This window comes from Myodes glareolus, chromosome 6 (assembly GCF_982192425.1).
Source record: "Myodes glareolus chromosome 6, mMyoGla1.1, whole genome shotgun sequence".
Lineage (NCBI taxonomy): Eukaryota > Metazoa > Chordata > Mammalia > Rodentia > Cricetidae > Myodes > Myodes glareolus.
In genome coordinates, this window is record NC_142031.1 from 100,892,178 (window position 1) to 100,914,795 (window position 22,618).

Here is a 22,618-nt window from a genome sequence, read left to right on the forward strand (position 1 = left end):
TGCTGCTGCTATTTCAGGAGGTTATGGAACCTTTAGGATGTGGGGCCTGCCTCGCTGACGAATGTAGGACTGTAGATCCTGAGGGTTCTGCTTCTAGACTGCATTGCTTCCTGATCTGCTAGGGATTTAATGGGCCAGCCCGTAAGTCCCCACAGCTTCAGACCCAGCATCCCAGCTGCCCGTCCAGCCATCATACTTTTCTCTACCACAAAGGGCTGTATTCCTTTCAACCATGAACCAAATAACCCCCCATAAATTATTTCTGTTAGGTATTCTGTCAGGGCAATGAGAAAAGACACTGATACCATGTCCTTATGCAACAACCCTGGCAGAAATGAAGATATCTCTCGATCTCTCAGACTGTTCAAACGATGCATCTCAAAGAAACGGGAATTTCTCCCAGAAATCCCTTGCTGAGAGAAGGAAAAGGTGCAAGCCATAGGCGGAACATGTCTTCCTGAAGGAGGTTTCATATAATTCTATCCGCTTGTCAAACCACCTTACAAAATGAGACTGAAGCCCAGTTAATGATGGGTCAGTGGTGTGTGGGGCCACACTTGACCCGTACCGTTTAGATGTGTGTATGTGCTTATCCTTGGCTCTCCATCTGAACTTTAACCTGGCTGAAGATGTTTTGGAGAATCACTGGATCTCTCTGTCCCTCTTCCCAAAGTGGTCACGTTGAGTAAATTGTTTCCTGCTTTCCACTATTAGTTTGATTCTTTTAATTGGCTTACGGAGAACATGTGGCTGAACCCAGTTTGGACACAGTCTGGGTGACCCCCCCCCCACACACACCGTTTGATAACACGTCCCCTGGAAAAGGTGCAGTTTTAACAGTCCAAATGTTGCTTGGGAAAGCTCTGCATCCGCTAAGACCCGTCCCACAAACTTCTCTTGTAGTTCTTTCTCTGACTGATGGGTTCATTCCTGAGCCCAAGGCACCCATGCCTCACTGGGTAGCTCTTGCAAGGAGGCATCTGTCTTTGGAGCCATGGAGAAGAGGAATGGGCCAGTGTTGGGTAGGGGACACCCTGTCTAAGGAAGACATAGCGGAGGATGTGGTCCTCAATTCCTACTCTACATCTGTCTCCACACTGCACCCTTTAAAGTAAAATGGACAAGAGCAGGGGACAGGAGCTCCAAGATGGCAGGTGATACTGGAGAGGGTCCTGCTCCTTCAGGAAAGAAGACACGGACAAGGACCTTAAGCAATCAAGGTGCTTAACTGCTATGATTCAAGATGAAAAAGGCACTTTGATTTGATTGTTCTATTTGCATCACGATGGTCCAGGAAACACTGGTGTTGATCCACCCACCAGTGGGATGCTGTCTTGAGTGGCTGGAACTTCCACAGAGAGCCTTAGAAATATTCAAGATTATAAGATTAAATCAGGAAAGCAAATGCATGGAACTTCCAGTTAATATGGAAACAGAGTATCACCCATGTCTGTTCCCTCTACTAGAGGGAGAATGAAGGTATGTTTTTAAAAGAAGAAACAGGCCTGCAAGCACAAGAAGAAAACCATAGCTGAGGAAGGCCACCAGAAATATGAGAAGTACCAAGTAGATAGCGCCTGAGACAGACTTAGCTGAGCAGGAAGCTGAGAGAACTTGACCTGCAGGGTCTGCAGGGATAGAATCAAACCCCAGAAAGACTGAGGGAGCTTGGAACTATGTCCCGCGCTACCGTCTCGCCAGCAAGAACCACGCGGTACACATAGGATACTTCTGCAGTAAAGCTTTAATGCCCCTTGGGAGAGCGGGCATCAGCCAACATGGCGGAGACCCAGATAAGATGGAACCCAACCCTTATAAAGGAAACAGTTCTCGCTTCTGACGTGTCACTCTTGGATGGGTCCACTGCCCATTATCCCAGATGATGCCTCGGGAGTAGGCAGGGACGCAGCGGTTACCAAGCACGTGCGCTGGGATTAAAGGCGTGTGCTACATCACCTTGAACTCACAGAGATCTGCTTGTCTCTGCCTCCCAGGCATTGGGACCAAAGGCGTATACTACCACGCCTTGAGGTCACAGAGGTCAATCTCTACCTTTGTTCCTAGAAGCAATGGAGAATGTGGTCCGGCCCTCCACATATCCCCCTTTTTTTACTTCTTTGCAGAAAGGCAACTCCCTAGGAAGGTAAAGATAGAGGTCGCACTTCCCAAAATGAAAACATTACGATGGGCTTGCACGGAATCTGTCCCTAGGCTCATGACACCTGGAACCTATCCAGCCTGCCCTCTGCCAATTTTCTGGGAAAGGGAATATACGGCAGGAAACCCTTAAGCAAAGCGACTTATCTCTCAGAGAGGGCCATTCTCTGTGCGATGCTCTTCAGCTCGACAACCTTCAGGGCTAGCTAAGCCAAGCACTCCACCCTGTGCAATGGACCACAGTCCTAGGGGTGCAGGAGCTGGTTGGCTTAAACCTTACTGCTTTAACATAAATAACCACACATCAGTAGAGGCCCCTGTTCCAGGGCAGCCAGCGCTTGTGCAATAACCACTTTGTCCCTACGATTTTGGGATTTGAGTCAGCAGACCATCCAGAGGAGAAACACTAATCCATAGCATAGGACTGTTCCAAAACATTTCCACCCCCACCCATTCTTTGAAGTAGGGGAAGAAAGATACGACCCAGGACTGTAATCCTATGGCCAAGCTTATAAATCATCTCTAGGACGGTAGGGGGAGGGGGCCCAGAGTCATATTGGTTGTAAAAAGTCAAGGAAACACCGCCATCCTATGGCTGACTGGTAACAGCTTCGGGAAAGCTGAGAGTGTCCTCCATCGGTGCTCTGTCATCCATCCTCAAAATGGCAGGAGGAACAGCAGCCAGGTCCTCAGGCGAATCCGTGTGTTGTGGATCACTCTTCACTGTTCGGGTCAATCGCTCTGGCAGCCAGAATGGGCTTTCTTGATCCTGTGGGAAGACACAAACAGCTCCCCTGGATCTCAATAAGATGGGATCCGGGCCTTTCCATTCATTAGAAAGCACATCTTTCCACTTAACCAAATCTTTGGGCCGCTGCGGATCCGAACAATGTCGTGTTGCAGCATTTTGGCCATTATCATCCAAATTTTAAAAATTTATGGTGAACAGAGCCATGGCGATGGCCATTCTTGGCATCGGGGGCAGTTCCTTTATATTATTCCCCCCCTTTTTGTTTAAATAGATATTTATCCAATTTTTAATTTAAATAACCATGGCATTTTGTAACCTATCTTGAAGATACCCATAGTGTTTAGTAGAAATAACTGACAGGATAAGGGAAACTGATAGCAAGCAATAACTGACAAAACAAGGGGAAATCTAGCAGCATAGCAATGGCACAGCAACAACAACATTGCAATGTACAACAACAACACAGCAATAACTGACAGACCAAGGGCAGGAGCTGGACCATCCCTCAGGAACCCGCCAGCTCCGCAGCAATTAGGTCAGACAGCTCCATAGCAGAGGCTTTGTCCTCAGGCCTCTGGACAGATGAATCCATAGCATGAATAGTAGCATTTCTAGAAAAAAAACATAAACTCTTTTCCCAAAATAACATTTAAGAGTATTAAAAAACTCAGTGTTAAAATTTAGCACAGTCAGTACTGGAAGTAGGCTGGTCTTGAACTTAGAGACCTATAGGTCTCTGTTCTAAAGAGCAATCTTGTTTGTCTGTGTCATTATAGTAGGCCTTAGAATTAAACCATTTTAAATCTGGCACAGATGAGATTATTGTTTTAAAAATATGAGAAAACCGTTTTCCTGTTTCCAGCCTGGAGTCCTAAGATGACGTGGCCATTGGGGAACCCATATGGGGATCTCTGTTTTTTACGGTATGGGCCGTGTTGCCCCAGTGGCGCCTAGGAACAACCCAGGCCCTGTTTGTTGATATTAGATTTAAGGTTTATTGGCTCCCGTATTTCTTGCCGGTACGGTGGCCTTGGGTTTTAGAGCCCATCCCTCCATTTTTCGAGGCCCTGGGCCTGTTTGCTGTGCGGCTACGCCTGTCCCGGGCCAGGAAGTGGCGGCTCCACCCCTAGGCGCCCCTGCCTTCCCCGCAGGGCTAGCCTAGTTCTCTGAGGCTGTGTTGGTGGCGGAGTGTGGCGGGAGCCGACACCCAGACCAAGGCTGCACAGGCCGGCAATAACTCAAGGTCCGCGCCAGAGCCTGCGGCTCAAGGGGCCAATGGGAGAGGCGGCGAACAGGGCCGCTTCCCTACTAGCCAACTCTCAACATCTGTGCCACAGCAAAAGCGGCTGTAAACTCTCACAGATCCAGCCAACGACCCAATCACCCCAAAATCCAAGGGCCCTTCGCATCCACCTCTCTGCGGATCCTGAAACACCAGACAAGCCAAGCGTACACACAGCAATCTTTCAGGAGGACTTGAGTTCTTTAAAATGTTAAGCAGTTCTTAAAAACTTAAGTCACACTATGTAGATGTAATACGGTACTGCCTGTTTACTGCATTTAAACCTTAATTGCGCTTTTATTATGATAAATACGACCAGCCCTGCCTGAAGTCAGCATCGTTTAGCATAGCCAAATGGAACCAGAGCCATTTTACCCTCAGAGACCCTCACAGTTTTAGGTACATTTTAAGCCTTCTGACCCGGCTGCCTGTGGCACCGCTGTGACATCCTCCAGGCCAGGCACCAACCGAGCTGCACCAATTGAGCCGGCGCAACGTGCTCCCCACCATAGCCACAGAGCAAAGCTCCGCTCCAGCCGCCCTCCAGCCCCAGCTGCACCCATTCCGAGCCCAAACCGGTGTACGGACAAAGCTGAACTCAGAGAAGCAGGCTTGAAAGGACCTCATTTAATCTTTTAGGGAATTTGGGCGTCGTTTAGTCTCTTTGGCTGCTTCCTGCTGTTATTGGGCCGTTGCATTCTTAGGGGTATACACTACAACATTTCAGGAGGTCTCGGTGATTCAAACCACGTGGATCTCAAGTACACCCTTAGGCTCTCCCCCTCCGTGGAGATGAAAACAGAACCTCTCTCCCAAAACACCACATCCTCAGCAGTCTCCAAGTTCAAATATCCCTCTCCCATCCAGTACACAAAAGACAACATGAACAACACAACATAAAGCTTTTGACCCTGCAAATCAGCCTTCTCCCCCATCTCCACTCTCCCAAAATCACCGGGAGGTCCTTTTTAACTTATTTTCTTTTTCTTTCTCCCCCATTCTTTACCGGAGGGTCCTTTTTAACTTATCTGGGTGCGCGCGCACAACCTCCCACTGCTGCTCAGTTTCTGATATGCTCTCTGGACTTTAGAGCGTACCTCTCTAAGCTTGCATGCCTGCAGTTCTGAATCCTCCTTGTGTCCAAGGGGTCTCCGGCGGTGCAAAGTTCTTCTTTTTCTTCTTCTTCCCGGGTTTCGGCACCAGATGTCCCGCGCTACCGTCTCGCCAGCAAGAACCACGCGGTACACATAGGATACTTCTGCAGTAAAGCTTTAATGCCCCTTGGGAGAGCGGGCATCAGCCAACATGGCGGAGACCCAGATAAGATGGAACCCAACCCTTATAAAGGAAACAGTTCTCGCTTCTGACGTGTCACTCTTGGATGGGTCCACTGCCCATTATCCCAGATGATGCCTCGGGAGTAGGCAGGGACGCAGCGGTTACCAAGCACGTGCGCTGGGATTAAAGGCGTGTGCTACATCACCTTGAACTCACAGAGATCTGCTTGTCTCTGCCTCCCAGGCATTGGGACCAAAGGCGTATACTACCACGCCTTGAGGTCACAGAGGTCAATCTCTACCTTTGTTCCTAGAAGCAATGGAGAATGTGGTCCGGCCCTCCACAGAACTACTCCCTGGTGCAGTCAGGTGAGGACAGAAAGGGAAACAGGGGTTATCAGAGTGTACATCCCTTGCCCTGTGTTCCACTTGGCAATCCTGCCCCTGCTCCAGTGGAGGAAGAGGCCACCATCTGGATAAGAGCTATAGCCAGGCTGACTGCTGGGGTCACCAAGAGCAACGACGAGCAAGGGGATCTCCACTTAACCTTCAAAGCCTTGCTGTGAGTCTGACTTGAAGGCCAAGGACCTCTACATGTCAAGAGCGAAAAAAGAGCTTACATGTATCATCCTGCCAACATGGCATTTCAGGATGCCGAGATAACAGGGAGGAAAGAGGGAGGAAAAGAAAGAGTCCATACACAGGAGGGATGGAATCAGAACAGCGTGGGGCTCACATTTGGAAGACACAAGTCCTTCAAAACTTTCAGGAAAAAATTTCCAGTCTAGAATAAAGTTCCTGGATAAACTATCAATCAAAAATCTAAGTGGGATAACAATATTCTTAACATGCAATTAAAAAATATTTGAGACAACGTTTTGAGGATTTGCTTTGCTGAAATTAGTAATCATCCTCAAAGAAAGACACAGGACCCTTGGAAGAAAGGATTCTACCGTAGAGGATGGAAAGATCAATTCCAAGGACGGTGACAGAGACAAGCTGCTCAAGCAGGACAACAGAGATAGGCCTGGAGGAATCAGTTCTTTACAGCACTGGAGAAAGTCTGGTGGGTGAGCTAGTGATAAGTGTGCTACAGTCTCAGAAAATGAAAACAGAGCAATGGTTAAGTCTGGGAAAAACAAAAGGCGTTGCAAGAAAGAAAATGCTATCATGTTACACAAGGGAAATCAGCTGTGAGAAATGTTTGAATAATAAATAAAATGTAATAGTAATACGGTAAATACAGAATATCGATTCGGGCAAATTGTTTTAAATTGGGACATCGGGAAAGGAGACTTATATAGAGAAATAAATCCTCCTCTTAATAGGGGCATGTCGCAAGATAATGTCTATAATGAGAGGGTCCTGACAAATGGGAACGTTGGTGCAGTACTAGAAGCGTTATATAAATATTAAGAAAAACAACAAGAGAAACAATAAACTGTTTGTAAAATGCCTCTGGAGAGCAGGGTAGATAAGTGTGGGGGTGCAGAATATAAGTCATAGGTTTTATACTGTTGATGTTTTTAGCCTATTGTAGTGTCTTGCTTTGGTAAACTAGACTGAGAGATACAAGATGCTACCAGTTTCTGAAGTGAGAGGTGTTCACACACAGAGATGCAGGATAATACCACCACAGATGCAGGGCATAGACAGACTGAAAACAGCCTAGCTTCTCAGAGACAACAAGGGACTTGAGCGTGACCCAGTCAGGGGTGCATCGTGGGTAAAGGAAAGATACAGCTTAGATGCATGGTGTGGGCTCAGAAAGTTCTCGGCTCACGGTGTGTAAGAGAAAGGGTCATCATGAGTTGCTAAGGTCAAGCTGGATCAGACCAAGTCCTGGTCACCTTTGAACAGTTTTGCTTAAGTGGCCTCAGTGATGGTCCAGTGGAATTGTGGTGGTCTGCTAATAAAAACCATGAGGAGATGGATAGCAGGCAGGGAGGCAGGGAGTCCGTGTGAGATGTCTCACCTGCTCAGCCACATGAATAAGCACATGAAGGCCAAGTCACCAGACCCACATGCTGTGATTGGAGCTGGGTCAACCCGGCTCAGGCTGAGCCCTTTGAATGAATCTGTGACACTCTAGAATCTTGGTTAGGGTTGGATCTGTTGAAGCATTTGTTCCTAGACCCTGCTCAGGCTGGTCCTTTCTTCCTTCCTTCCTTCCTTCCTTCCTTCCTTCCTTCCTTCCTTCCTTCCTTCCTTCCTTCCTTCCCTTGTTCTACCTATTAGCCTCCAGGGCTCCCTGGAGCAACTGAAGATCCAGAACATGAAACATTACAGGTGTTTTTCTCTGGGAGCCAAAAGCCTGGGTTTGAGGCTCAGCTCTGCTGTTTTCTAGCTATGTGACTGGGCCTCAGTTTCCATACTAGAAAACAATGTTAGAGGATTCAGCAGCCAACCTCACAAAGCCATCACAAGGCCAAGGAGATGACATGTCATTGTGTGAGCACCCAGCTCAGGGCTGAGCACACACAGTGTTGTTACCATATCGTTTCCCTTCTGCAGAGGAAGAGACTGGCCCAGAGAAAGACAGTGATTCTCCCAGGGTCACACAACTTGGAAGTAGAAATCTACATGTTTGGGTCTTTGAGCCCAGACAGGGACCAGGGACTTACATTAAATCTCTGATCTTGGTCTTGCAGGTCCAGGAGAAGCACCCGGAAGCATGTAAAACCTGTGCATTGCCCTGGGTTTGACTAGGAACTCCAAGGCCTAGTACAGAGCCATTTACAGATTCCCCACAGGTTTAAACAGAGCCCCATTTGAGACCCTCTAAACTAAAAGGTCTCAGAAACAGCAATGGTGGGATGTCAGAGAGGGGTACAGGCTTCAGAGTCACAGGTGCCTGACTGGAGGGATTCGGGCAGCAGAGCCACCATGATACTTGTTTCTTATGAGAAACTGAGGCTGTAGGGAAGAGAGGGGAGGGGAGGGGCAGGTCCAAGGTCACGTGAAGAGGTAGCTCTCAGCAAAGTAGACTCTGAGCCTTTCTCTCGTCTGGGAGCCAAGAGTGGAAGCAAGCCCCACCCAGGCTGCCTGGCTGTTGGCAGGCTGAACGTGTGAGTTTCTCAAATGGCTTTGACTTTTGAGTCCATTAGTGATTAATTCAGAGCTCCATTTCGAGCTGGCTGATCCATATTTGGAGGAGGAGAACATTCTGTGGCAGCCGAGATGCAGCCGTGATTCATCTGTGGACAGCTGGTCCCTGTGGCCGTCTGGGGAGGCATGGAGTCTGGGCAGGGCTCCATTCAACAACCTTGCTCAGAGTCTGGGAATGGGTGCATAGGATCTCTCACCTAGGGGCAAACAGTGAACCCTTGAAGGGGAGACAGCACAGATCAAATATTCCATTTTAGGGTTCAGTCATCCATTCTTGTTTCTTCCCAATTGTACGACCTTAGGCATGCTAGGTAAACTCCCCAAGCCTCAGCTTACCCATCCACAAAAGTGGTCACTTTCACATCTCCCATGGGCACTATGGGGAAGACACTAGGAGGTGACATGTCTGAGTCTGCCCAGAGCACAGTGTGTGGTCGGAAGAGAGGTGGTGACACCTGCGGGGCCTTGCCAGCCTTCCTTCCCTGGACTTCCAGGCAAGAACTCTGGTGTCTGCGACATACACTTTAACATCCACACCCATGTGACTTTGGGCAAGTCATCTACCTCCTGTTTTCTCTACTGTTGAGGAGTGGTCCCTGCCTTGCTAGGTCCTCTCTGTGGGATGGACAGAAGAGTGCTCACTCTAGGTACGCACTGCAAGCATGTGTGGCCAGGAGGGCTCAAACCTAGTGAAGAACCGGGGGCATGGCTCCATTGGTAACATGCTTGCCACACAAGCATGACACCTGGAGTTCCGTCCCTAGAACACACGTGAAAATGCTGAGCATTGCTTTTGACTTGGAGGTGGGAAGACAGAGACAGAATCCCTACAGTTCCTTGACCAATAGTCTAACTGGTGAGATCTGGGTTCATCGAGAGATCCTGTCCCCCAAAATAAGATGAACAGTGGTAGAATAAGACAGTGGGCTCCACATCTGAACTCGGTAGGTACATGTATTCTTAGTACAAACACAGACACACACCCAGCACACACCTAGTGAAAAGTGAGTCTGTCTTTTGCCTGGACGTGATGGTGCACACCTTTAACGTCAACACTCTGGAGGCAGAGGCAGGCAGATCTCTATGAGTTCAAGGCTGGTTTAATCTACAAAGTGAATTTCAGGCTAACCAGGGCTACACAGTGAGACCTGTCTGTAAAAAGGAAAGAAAGAAAGTTGGTTTGCAGCACTTCTAACAATGATCGTGAGAAAATGCTCCTTTGGCCTGTGACTGCCCTTGCCGCTTAGAGGTCAGCAGGGAACCTCCAATAGGAATGTTTTTTCTTTCTTCCTGTTGATCTGAGATGACCCTTCTTCCATCCTAACACCTTTAGAATTCTCTCCTAACCTCCCCACACCCTGCTTTTTTGACTCTCTCTTACACTTAACACAGAGCCCCTGGGGACAGTTTAGTGTCCTTTACTAGACTGGCAGGATTGTCTGTCTCTCCATGCACCTACAAAGCCCTGATCCACCTCCCATATTCCAGGCCCTCCCAAGTCAGCACAGAGCCTACACGGAAAGCGCCTGCCTGCCATTGGGCAGACAGGAATAGAACCACGTCTATGGTCTCTGGTACCCACATTTAGTAGGGAAGGAAAAGGATTCACATGGGTTTGTCTATCTCATTAGTCGGCATCCCAGAAAGACAAAGGCAGCATCCTGAGCCTCATCTCAAAGGTAGCATCTCATCCTGGGAGGTGACGGAGGATGGAGAGGCACTACAGAGGCTGTGGGAGGTGTCTGAACACCTACCACCCCTGCCCAGGGCTTGAGGTGCTCAGGTCAGATGGAAACTTCTGTAGTTGGCCTCCAGGAAGGGCACACTCGGCTAAGAGTTGTGCTGAGGTCGTGAGGATAGGGAGATGGACCCTAACTATTCTCTCACGGCCTCCTACTTCCTGCTGGGGCTTCCCCTGGGCCCAAGCCCATTTGGAAGGTTGAAGGCCAGGGAGTCAGTGGCAACGGATGGAGATCAGCCTCTCAAAGTGCAATGCTAGGCAGAATTGTGGACAAACAGAATCTTGGCTTATTTTTCCTCCATGTGGCCATGGCTGAGACTTACAGGACACTTTTCTAGTCCATGAGCTGTGACAAGAAGAGTGACTGAAAGGGAACCAGACGACGGCTCAGCATTCTCTGTTGTTGGGCACTGTCATGGCCTCCTTCTCTATCCCCGATTCTCTGATCATAGGCTCACCCTTGAATTCTTCACTTGGCCACGTGTCCCTAAATCCCCACTGACTAAAATTCATCTGTGTCATCTGGGGATGCCAATGGAGGGGCTGTGAGTTATTTGCTCCAGAATGTGAATTTGACTGCTAGCTCCTGGAACTCAGCAGAGAAAGGCAGACTAGAAAAGGAGCGGAGAGAAGGATAATTTTGAAGCATAAGGGGGATCATAAAAGAGGCTTGAGGGCTGGTGGGATGACTTAGCAAGTCAAGAAGTCACTACCAACCCTGGAAACCTGAGTTCAATCACTGGGACACAAGGGAGAACTAGCTTCCAAGGGGTGTCTTCTGACCTCCACAAGCATGCAGTGGCATGTGCTCGTGTGTGTGTGTGTGTGTGTGTGTATGTGTAGATGTACACACACACACACTAAAGATATAATAATTAAGAATGAGGCTGGAATGAAAGTCTGAGTGAGGTGAGAGGCTCCTCCATCGTTATCTAGCTTTGAGTTGTACAACAGCCAGAAGGAACTGAGTGCCAGATGCGCAGGAGAAAAACCCAAAGAAGAGAAAGAGACGTACATTTATCTGGGTAAAAAATACCCATATTTTAAACCATATTTACACCTTACATACATGCACACATACATTCATGCACGCACACACGCACACACACACATGCAAACACACATGTGTGCACACGCACACACATGCATACACACATTCACATGCATGTGTGCACATGCATCACACATACACACACAAACATGCATGCGTGCACACGCATGCATGCACACACACATGCACATACACAAATGCACGCACTCACACATGCATGCACTCACCTGTGCACTTCATTTCACTTACACTGAACTTGCACAGCAAGAGAGGTCCTGATGGCTCTTAACTCAGTGATGAAGACAAGACTCAGAACCATTAAGTCGCCCAAGACCCCGCAACTTTGCCCAATCCGCTGTCTACTCTCTCCTCCATGGGCCGCCACAGTCCCTGGCCTTGTAGTCCCAAGAGCCTGCTGGTGAACAGAGCCTGCAGTCCAGGATGGGGTGAGAGGCTAAGAGATCATCTTCTCTCCGCCTAGGATAGGGTTCGTCCTTATTGCTTGTTCAGGTTTTTAGTCTGCAGGGACCACTTGTCACCAGCTGTCTGGCTTGGAAGTCAGGTTTGCCAGCTGCCAGTACATGGATTTTAAACCTGGCTCCTGTGTTCACCAAGTGACCTCTTTTATACATGCTGAGGATGTGGGTATCTGGATGTCCAAAAGGGGACCTGGATATCTCCATATGTACCTGAGGGGCTGGAAGGAGCCACGGCAGACACTCCTGCCAGCTTTGACATTCCAGAGTGAACACTGTGGAATGTGGTCTACGTGACAGAGCATAACACGGAGCCTCTCTCCTTTCCTTGCTCCCAGCTCATTTATATACCCCAACACGGAACACAGGAGGACTGGGGATATTTCCCGTTCCATGTCAGCCCACAATTAGTGTCCTTTTCTTACTGAGACAGCCCTACACATACAAGCAGGCGACTTCCATGCCCCTTTCACTCCCGTGTGATCACTGTGCCTCTCTCCTTTCTCCTCAGTATCCACAAGACCTTCCTGAAGCTCTGCCCCTCAAGGAAGCACTATAAGGAGGCCACACTGACCATGGACCAGGTCAGCTCCCTTCCTGCTCTGAGGGTGAGTCCAGGATGTGGAGGGGCTGAAGGTATGGCAAGCGGGCCTTCCATGTTGAGTGTTGAAGGGTCTCATCTGACTGTCATTCCCAGGGGCTCTGGGATTTCTAGGCAAGGGGCCCATCAGGACATGGCCTTCACATTCTCCTCACTCATATCTGTCTCCCCGACCCCATCAAACCTGGCCAGACAGGTGTACTGACCATTGCCCTCTCTCAGGTGAGGACAACCCAGCCAGGCTGTGAGAGTCACCCCAGGTCTCTCCGTTAGAAGGTGGTAGCCCAGCTGGAAACTCTTACTGGCCCCGTTCACAGGCCTCCTACTCCCAATTCCATTAGTCCCTGATCCACCCTTTGGGGCTTACCATTTACTCCACCCCTCAGTGACCCAGAGACCCTTGTACTTTCTCGTTCCTTCTACTGCCCTTTGTACCAAACACTGGGGAGATTAGAAACGTAGGGGAATCCCACACAGGACCACCAGGGGCCATGGGGCTCCTTCAGGCCCTCTGCCCAGCCTTCTTCTGTCCTTCCTGTCTTTTGTTCATGCTATATCAAGACGAGAACTCTTACACAGCGTCCTCAGGTTCTCCTGTGAGAAGCTGGGAAGAGAGAGGCGGGGAGCCTGAGATTGTCCCCTAGCCTGCCTTTGTCCATTTCTAGGTGTTTAAAGAGAACACTCTGATTTGAGCTCCTCCATTAATTCTCCATCCATTCATCCATCCATTCCTCCCTTCCTACATCCATCCATCCATCCCTCCATCCATCCATTTGTCTGTCCATCCATCCATCAGTCCATCAATGTTGCCAACCTTCCCAAGGCAGAAAGCTCCTCAGACGTCTAATCTGCAACCTGACTTGTGCAGCCAGTGACAGCGTTGAATGAAGTCCCTCACCAAACCCTAACCTCTCCTGAAACAGTATGAGTTTTGTTTTTTGTTTTTATTTATTGGTTTGTTTTGATTTTGGTTTTGGCATTCTGGAATACATGCAGTTCTTAAGTATGACGTTTATGGATGACTACGTCATTTCACAATGTCAAAGGCTGAACACACTGCAGGAGTTACCTGCCTGTTTCCCTCTGGCTTTCTCTACTTTACCAAGGCTGAATCCTATACTCCATATTCCCAGGACAGACAGACAAGCGGGTGAGTCCTCAGTTTCCCCCTGTGTAAAATGGGAGGAGTGGTGGGGTGGCTTGGAGGCTCCTGGCTCCCCACACCCTGCCGCTTTTAGCACTACCACCACACTTCTTGGTTCCTTAGGGACAAGGGCTTGAGACTTTCTCTGCTATGAAGAGACCTTGTCCTTCCCCAGGGCAGCTTGGCCAGGCCCAGAGGTACACAAGGAAAGGACTCCCCAGTCACTCTGAGGTTTTAATTAAAATTTGTCCACAGTTTTTGAGAGTCAGGGGTGGGATGACAAGCCACAATACTCAGACTTCCGCAGATGTCATTTGGATCCTGGCGGAATAGTGATCGGAGCTATCATTATGCAGTGAGGGCCACATCTTCCCTCTGTCTGGAACAGGATGGGCTCTGAGGATAAGGCTGCCTCAAAGATGAGGCCCAGGGACCTAGGAGGAGGAGCTGGCTACTGAGTGAGGATTTTTGTAGTTATTCAACCAATGCTACATGATCCTTCCTAAGTGGCAGTCATGGCCCTCAGGTGCAAAGGTGGCTGGGAAACCAGCACCCAGATGGGTTTGAAATACAAGGATGGAGAAGGTCGAGGAATGAGAAAGTGTGGGCAGGAGTAGAAGTGCCTAAGGGCTGTGTAAATTTCCAACAGCACAAGGAGATACGTTCTAATGGCCAAGGTTGCACAGGGAATGAGCCCCCCACCACCAGAAGGAACCAAACAGGACATGCTAGGAGGCCCTTGGCAGGGGTATTCTGGCATATGCTTGGTACCAAAGGGAGCCTGGACTAGGTGTCTCCTCGGAGTCTGTAGCTCTGGCTCTGGGGTGAGCCTTGTTCTCTTCGGGATCGTCCTTCACAGTGTATCCCAGACTTTTTATCCCGAAACTGAAGTCTATTTTCAGCAGGGACTGGAGATACCAACCTCCAATTTTCCCAAGTAAGGACATTCGAAAAAAATATGTCACCCCTAATCACCATCAATTCACTTTTAAAATATGTTAATTTCAGCCAGACCTGATAACATATGCTGTAATCCCAGAACTTGGAGCTGAAAGTAGGGGGTGGGGGATCAGGAGTTCAAGGCCAGCCTGGGCTACAGGAGATCCTGTGTCAAAACAACAGCTGTACACCACAAATTAATTAATTAAACACACACACACACACACACACACACACACACACACACACACACACTCTCTCTCTCTCTCTCTCTCTCTCTCACAATCTCACCCCAGGGACAAGAGCCTTGGTGGTAGTTGTTATTGCTGTCATCGCCTCCCTTTGTCATCAGCTGTCAACCACCATGTCACTGGCCTCAGGCTGGACTGAAACCTACATTCCTGTCCCCTACACTCCTGTCGCCTTCCAATCTTGGGCAAGTGGAGGAACCCTGCAGCCCAGGGATGGGAGCCTTGTTACTCACACTACCCAGGACCTTTTCCGGGACAGACTTGGAGAAGGTGGGGGACAGGGAAGGCGGGCGGGGGGGGGGGCAGGGAACTTTAGGGATTGGTTTAACTTGGTTAGGGGACTTGGATGGTCTGAGACGAATGAAGCATTGTTTTCTTAATTTGAGTTTCATCATGGAAAAAGCGGGCTGCTGACTTAGAGAGCAAGGCATGAGAAGGTTCCCGGTAGCAGAGATAGCCGGCAAAGCCTGCGGACAAGGACGCCTACTGGTTGGGACACTGCGCCCCTTTTCCACGTGGGGTTTTATGCTCTGTTTGTCTGCTGTATTTGATGTCTTTAAAAGTCAATTAGCTCAATGTTTCTCTTCCTGTAAATAATGATCTCGCTTTCTGTAAACACTGTGAGTGTGGCATGGCGTGACTCGGGTTTCTGGTTTCCTGGCCCGGTGCCTTTGTGTCCACCTGGGGTGATGGGTGGCAAAACCTGCGAGAAGACAGAGTGGTCTGAGGGAAAGGGTAGGGGGACAACTTGCGCCCTAGCCAGACCATCGGCACCCTCTCCCTGCCCCTACACCCAGGATCTCTAAAGAGAACACTAGATTACTCTTCTCAGCCTCTGACCCTCCTGGAGGTAGGTGTCTAGCTCTCTGCCCTCCCCAAGATGTCCCATACGTCACCCCCACTCCCATGACTTCCCAGTGTAGTGATTAGATAATCTGAAGCAAAAGAACATTTGGCGTTGGGTAGTCAGTCTTTTTGTTATTTTTTTTTTTAATAAAATGCTTGAAACAGTCTACTTCACTGAGAATTCAAGAAGTTTATTTAGTTCATTTCTGGAAACTGCAGGCTGCAATGAGGGGCCTCCCCTTGGCTAAATCACATCACGGCAGGAGCTCTTGGCTGTCTCTCCCTCTGCTTTGAAAGCCGCTAGAATTCACTCACAGGGCCCCACCTGAATGATTTTATCTGATCTAATCACTTCCCCAAAGCCTCACTTCTGGGCTCTGTACTAGGGTTGCTTTCTACTTCCTCCACACCATTAACATAAAGCTTCAGGGATTAAACTCCTTCAGCGAGCAGAAATGGGAGACAGCCGTGTGCAAACCCTTAGCAGGTGTCTCGGTCACCACGGCCGGCCGTGTACCCTCCCCGGAGCTTAGCTGTGAAAGAAAATGTGACAAGCTTTCCTTTCTGCACATTTTTGTTGTTATTTTTTTCTGGATATAATAATTGTTTTTGCTTAGTTTTCTTTGTACATATCATTAGCTCATCATCAAGGCTCTACCAATTGTCTAAATCGCCAAGAGCGTTCAGAAGGGAGGGTTTTCTATTTCCTTTTCTTAGGGAAGTTTTTCTTGGTGCCTTGTAATTGCTTTTGTTGGGAGAGGGTTGCACTCACAGAACAAGCCAGCATCCTAGATATTACTGCTTCCCCATCCTTCGGATTCTACATCTTCTCCCTTCACTCCCGTGCTTCGGTGGGGCACATCCTTTAGTAGCATTCTGGTAGAGACCACTGGGAGCTAAGTGTTTTGTGACCCCTTACACATCTGAAAATATCCTTATTTTCCCTTTACACCTGACTGAGCATTTCGATAGAACTGGATTATAGATTGGAAACCATTTTCCTTCAGGATTTGGGAAGTATCACTTGATTACAGTTTAGCTCTTACTGTTGTTAATGAGAAATCCAAAGCCTTTCTGTTTCCTGATTGTGTGTGTATGTGTGTATCCATGTGTATGCCTGTCCGTGTGTGTGCATGTGTGTGTATGTGTGTGTGTCTATGTGTATGTCTGTTCATGTGCGTGCATGTGTGTATGTGCATGTGTGTGTGTGCGTGCATGTGTGTGTCCTGCTTTTTTCGTTTCTTCTTTCATGCTCACTTTCTTTCTGAGAACGCGTTGCTCTCATTCGTTGGCTTTGTGGTGTTGGGATTACAGGCACATGCAGCCATGCCTTGGCTTTTTAACAGGAGAGCTGGAGGTTCAAACTCAGCTACAGGACAAAGGACACTTACCCACTGAGCCGTCTCTGTGCAGTGTTGTTTGGGTTGGAGTCTTTCATTGGTCTGGCGCTCATCCCTAGGTCTAGGCTGACTATCCTGTCAGCTCCAGGAATCTGCCTGTCTCCACCACCCCAGAGCTGGCATTGCAAGCGTGGACCACATGTCTGGCTTTTTGACAATGGACTCTGAGCCTCACACTGAAGTCCCCTGTTTGCACCACAGACACTCACTGCCGTCTCTCCTTTCTAGACTGTGTCTTCAGCTCTTATCTTTTAGCCACAATGTGGTTTTCACTCTCCCCCTTAAGCGTTTGGTTTCCAGGAGCTCATTTGTGTTCTGTCTTCTCCCTTTCTTGAGTAAAACCCTCCCCGTTTCCTTCCCCGAATGCAGTTATCTCCTCTGATCCTTCCCTTTGAGGTGCTTTCTGCCATTAGCTGCTGTGAGCCCTCCCTTCATGCCAGAGGCTGCCCTTGGATATCTGGTAATCGTTTGCTCATAATGAAGAGTGCGAAATGGTTGCCAAAAAACTGTTTCAAAGCTTGAGCCCGTGGGTGGTGTCTGTCAACTGGAGTGCCAATGGAGAGTGAGTTGAAGGGGCCATTTTTCGGAGGATTCCCTAGAAACACAGGAGTGTTCTGTGAGCCAGCATCCTAGAGCCAAGTTGAGAAACAGGCTGGATGAGTCTGAGTTTAACATCCACTTATTCGTTCACTTCCCAGCCTTCAGCGGTGTCTGGTGTCCCCCAGGCGCTAATTGGCTCTCACAAGCAAAGCCTCCCTACCTTTGGTAAGGCTGGAGATGGCATTCTCTCAGCACACAGTGCAGAAAGCTCCAGAATTCTAGATGCTCTGAGACACTTGCCACCAGCCGTCCACATGGGCGGCCTCTTTTTCCAGCACTACCAGCGCGTGCAAACCCAGAGCCTAGAGGGTGGGCTCAGGTCCTGATCTCTCTCTCTGCTGGTCACTCCTCTTGTGGTCTGTGTTTGTTAGTAACTCTGAGAAATCTCTTTGCGTTGCATTGAGTGCCAGAGGGTGTGAAGTTAGGTGCAAGTGTCCGCTGCTGGGGGGTAAAGTGAAGCATCACAAATGCCAATCTTGCTGTCACTCCCGCATCTCCCACACATGGCAGTTATTGCACCGACTTTTGTCTTCTCCTCCCGACTCCACACTCGCCAATGCTCTGCTTGGGTGGTGTTCTCAGAGCCCCATGTCTGTGTGGTCCTCATTCTCTATGGTCCTCCTTTCCATCCTCAGCCAGATGCCCAGCAGGTCACTAGGATCCTCTCTCACCTCCAGAAGGGCTATGCCCAGGAACCCCTAGGGGATGCTGCCCCAGCTCTCTGCTTTCATTATAAGATAGGAGGAACTATGAATGAGGGACTGTGTTTTTCTTTTCTTTTACGTTTTTGTGGAGAATGCCTGATGTAGAGGGACTCACGTACATCTCACCACTACACCCAGGATATTACCACCCGTAGTTGACTGTGCACTGCGTACAATCTCTGGCCTTACAGAGCCTCTTGTTGGGAGCTCTGGGAAAAGAGCAAGGGAGTCATCAGTTACTTCCTCTTTGCCAAGCTCAGTTTCCAGATCGTAGTGCCCAAACGTGGTGCCCTGTTAGTCTATACAGCTCACCTTGTGGTCATGGCCTCTTGCAGACAGATCAGGCCGGACACACCTCAGACCTTCTCCATCTGTGTCCTTTCCCACTTCTTAGGGCCTCGGGGAAGGCTTTCTCGGGGTCAGACAGGTCTCAGGGTGGCACACCTTCCCCTCCACAGGAGCTTCTTAATATGTCTTAATATGTCCTGGGACTAGGCCAAGGCAGTGGCTGGGTACTCGGAGAGCCTGTAAATAGACTTTGCTAGTGGACCCTGCTCCACTGATGTATGCCCCAGCCTGGCTAGAACCCTTGACTTAGTGCAAACTGCTACCATAGGTGGCGGTCTCGCTTCACCCTGCAGAAAGAGGGGCTGGAAGAGGCCTTCGGGTCTCTGGGCTCCTTTTCTAAGGGAGATGACTCAGGTGATTCTTCTAGTCCTCTGGGGAGAGGTGGGGCAGGAGGAAGCTGGGATCAGGACGCTAAGGGTCTCCCTGAACATTTAGCAATTGACTTGCTCACAATCGTCTCATGGTGGCCACTGCGTGTGGCAGAGGGGCCTTCACAAGTGAAGTCAAAGTTGGCAGATGAGAAGGGACACACAACATGACAGTGCCCCTTTCCCCTTCCAAGCATAGGCGGTGTCCACGCTCTGTCTTCAGAACATCTCCACACCCTGAGAAAACACGCTATCAGGGCGTCCCTAGATGAAGAGCTGACAGGACTCCCCTAAAACCCAGGACAGCCCAGGGAGTGTTATTGCCATCCAGCAAACTCAGCGGCAGCAGGAGGGGACAGCTGGGCCCGGTGATAATCCTTAGACTGTATTTAGGCCACTGTCCTGAGCCCCCCTCATCCTCAGCTATTTTTCCTGGCACGCTATAAAAAAAAATAAATTTAAAACAGCAACAGATTGGATGGGTGCAACAATCCCAGTGCCTAGCTCCATATGCCTGCCTACTGCCCTGGGTCATATGGTTGTGAGCTGTTTCCCAGGCCGCCTGTTTGAGTCTCGTACTCTTTGAGACACTTGAATGCCTACAGACAAGGAAACTGAGTGGTCAAAAGCCTGACCCAAGGCCATCTAGTCCCCCAAATACACTTAGACACAAGCATTTCATTTGCTTTTCTCCGTCTTCTAGGGGAAATGGCACCAAAGTGGGTGTGTGTCGGGAGCAGGAAGCAGGACGGTAACAGTTATTGGCCTGGGTGGCTGCTGATTGACTCTGCAGGATACCTCCTCAGGCAGAAGGTCACACTTGTGTGTCTCTGAGTTGTCAGGGCTTCTATATAAGTCTCCATATGATGGTAGCCTCTCAGCCCTTAGCACCCAGTCTCTCTGGCTCCTGCGGCAGGCCTGGGAATTGTCTGATTCCGGAGTCCCCAGACTGGACTCCACCCCTAGTACCCAGACTCCTGAGTGGGGCAAATGTTCCACTGAGAAAAAAAAAAAGAGAGAGAGAGAGAACAAAGAGCCTGCTGGACTCCCAGGCTCCCACCCTGAAGCACCACCTCCAGGGCCCTGAGGTCACTTGGAGCTTTCCACCCATCCAAGACAAGCAGCTGGATCTGAGATAAATAAATACTAGGGGTTGACCAGAGACCCATTGCCTCTCCAAATGAAACCCGCAATCTTGGTTTCTCTGCTCCCTCAAGGGCTGCAAGGCACGGTCTACTAGGCAGGGCTCAGGCCAGCTGGCTGCTCCAGCCCAGCCCCTAACAGTCCTGAAACTTGAGCTGTGCCCAGCAGGGTGTAACTCAAGCCTCACCTCATTTAATCTACAAGGTAACTTTGAGGAAGAAGTAGTTCCCTCCTTGGCAGCAGGGATGATCAAAGCTCATCAGTCCAAAGCAGGACCGAAGTCAGCCTCAACCTCCAGCTCCTGCTCCTCAAGCTCCCCGCCCCCCCCCGCCCCGCCCCGCCCGGCCCCAGTGGGAGGGTCCAGGCTCCCTGATGTAGAGTCAGAGCTGGGAGGGCAATTTGGCAGCTGGCTCACTCCCTGCATTTTCAAGCATCATTAGATCTTTTTTCTGACAACTTCATCAGTTAGCAGGGCTTGGAATTGGCAAAAATCCTTATTTAGACATTCAGCCAAAGAATTAAGGGGTTTGTTTCAGAAAAAGCTCAGTGCTGTGAGAGGCCATCTCTGTTCTGGGCTGAACAGCAGCACAGGGACAGGTCTGACATCCAGGCTTGGCCTTGCTAGCTGCACCCAGCCACCCCGAGCACATCACTGGTCTCCTCCAGGCCTCAGTTTCCTCAGCTTTCCAGTGGATCCATTCCTACCTCCTACCGAGCATCTAGGGGAGCGGAGAAGGCAAAGGGAAGGTCTGGGTTCTGGGTTTGGCTTTTCTCTTCTGATTTTCCTCAGTTGGAGATGGAAAGCCCACAAAGATATCAAGGGCTACTTTTCCCTCATTCCCTCTGGGGGAGTTTTGTACCATGCAGCCAGTGAGTGGACCCAAGAAGAGGGTAATGGATAGAATTCCCCACAACCCACCTAGTGCAGTTGCTTAGCTCATCTTTCACCCGTCTTGGAGGAGGAATAGAAAGGTACATGTTTTCATGTGCACAGAGTTCAGCCATTCCCGTGACTCCTTTCATGTCATACCTTAATGTAGCATCTCAGCCACCCTGGGAAATTGCCTGCTGTTACTGTCTCCAGAGAGACACATAACAGCATTACGTGTCTCGGGGCACGGAGTCGCTAAGTGACCTGCCCGCAGTAACCCAGCTAGAATCCCGCAAAGACCAGAGTTCAAATCAGGATGCATACCCAGGGTCTAACCATCCTTGCCACTTACCACACTTAGTGTGCCCTGGATGTTCCCCCCAGCCAGGCCCCTGATTCTCTAATGATTCACGATTCCTCGGTTCCCAGAGAGTAAATTCTCTGTCCTCTGAAGACCTAAGAGGCATTCGGTATTACAGAAAAACAAAACAAAACAAAACAAAAACCATCTGGGCAAAGCACCCAACTTCTCAGCACCCTTACCTTTAAGATGGAAGCAATGCCTCCTCTCTTTCGGTTCATATAAGGATCCTGTCACACTGCGTACATCACTGTGCTTGCGGCTCCCTGGGAGAGGCTCTGGAGTTAGGTTAGGATAAGTACCACGTGGGAAGGTTGAAGGAACAGGAGACCATATGGAGGAAGGGTCTCCCCAGGTATCTGAGGTGGTAGGGGCAGCCTGTGGCCAGGTTAAGACAGGGATTGTATGTGTTGCCTCTGTGTGTGTGTGCATATGTGTATATGTTGCCCGTGTGCGTGTTGCCTCTGTGTGTGTCTGTGTGTGTGTGTGCACATGGGAATATGCTCACTCGCCTCTCTGTGTGTGTCTGCATGTTTCTGTGTGTCGGTTGCGTGTGCATGAGTCCAGCGCACTATCAATTGAGAACACAGCAGACTCCTCCTTTCCCAGTGCTTAGAACACACCGCTGAAATTCTCTTGACTAAGACTTGGGTCCACATTCCCAGCAGTACTGAGGGACAGGGAGTTGAGAGCCTGAGGAGGGGCCCATGGGCCTGGAGGTTTGCTTGTCCAGCACCCCAGGCCCTGTCCTGCCCTCAGAATACAAGATAAATAAGTTCTCCTCAGCTTTTCAAGAGTGCTGGTCTCTAGGGCCTTCTCAAACCGCTGGCTGGAGGCGCTATTCCCCTCATGTCTTTGCTGATAACTTCATTTGCGCCCCCAGAGACCTCAGACTGGTTTAAAAATAGAAAAAAATAAACAACATTGTTCCTCATGCACCCCCCTTCCCCTTCAGGCTTCCTAATGAGGTGCTGGCTGGGCCCGCCAGGGCTCTGTTCCCAGGGTTTTTGACCCTCTGCCTGCTGCCGCCTCCGCGGGGACTAGACGCCCTGCAGCTCTGAAGGGCTTCCCGGTGACCTGAACATGATGCTAGGAAAAAAGACACATCACCTGCCGTATGCTATTGGTCACATCACCCTACACAGACGGAAGCAGGGACATCTCTCAGGTATAGAGGGGCAGGCTCAGCTAAGAAGGGA

The 22,618-nt window shown here is 49.6% G+C and overlaps 1 protein-coding gene across 2 annotated transcripts in view; it reads left to right on the forward strand.

The window, feature by feature from the left end:
- Positions 1 to 22,618, forward strand: part of Cib4 (calcium and integrin binding family member 4) — a 62,547-nt gene that overhangs the window by 2,678 nt on the left and 37,251 nt on the right. For both annotated transcript variants that reach the window (XM_085691209.2, XM_048436613.3), the window contains exon 3: positions 12,355 to 12,451. In XM_085691209.2, the coding sequence (XP_085547335.1) occupies positions 12,355 to 12,451 (97 nt within the window). The remainder of the gene's footprint in view (positions 1 to 12,354; positions 12,452 to 22,618) is intronic.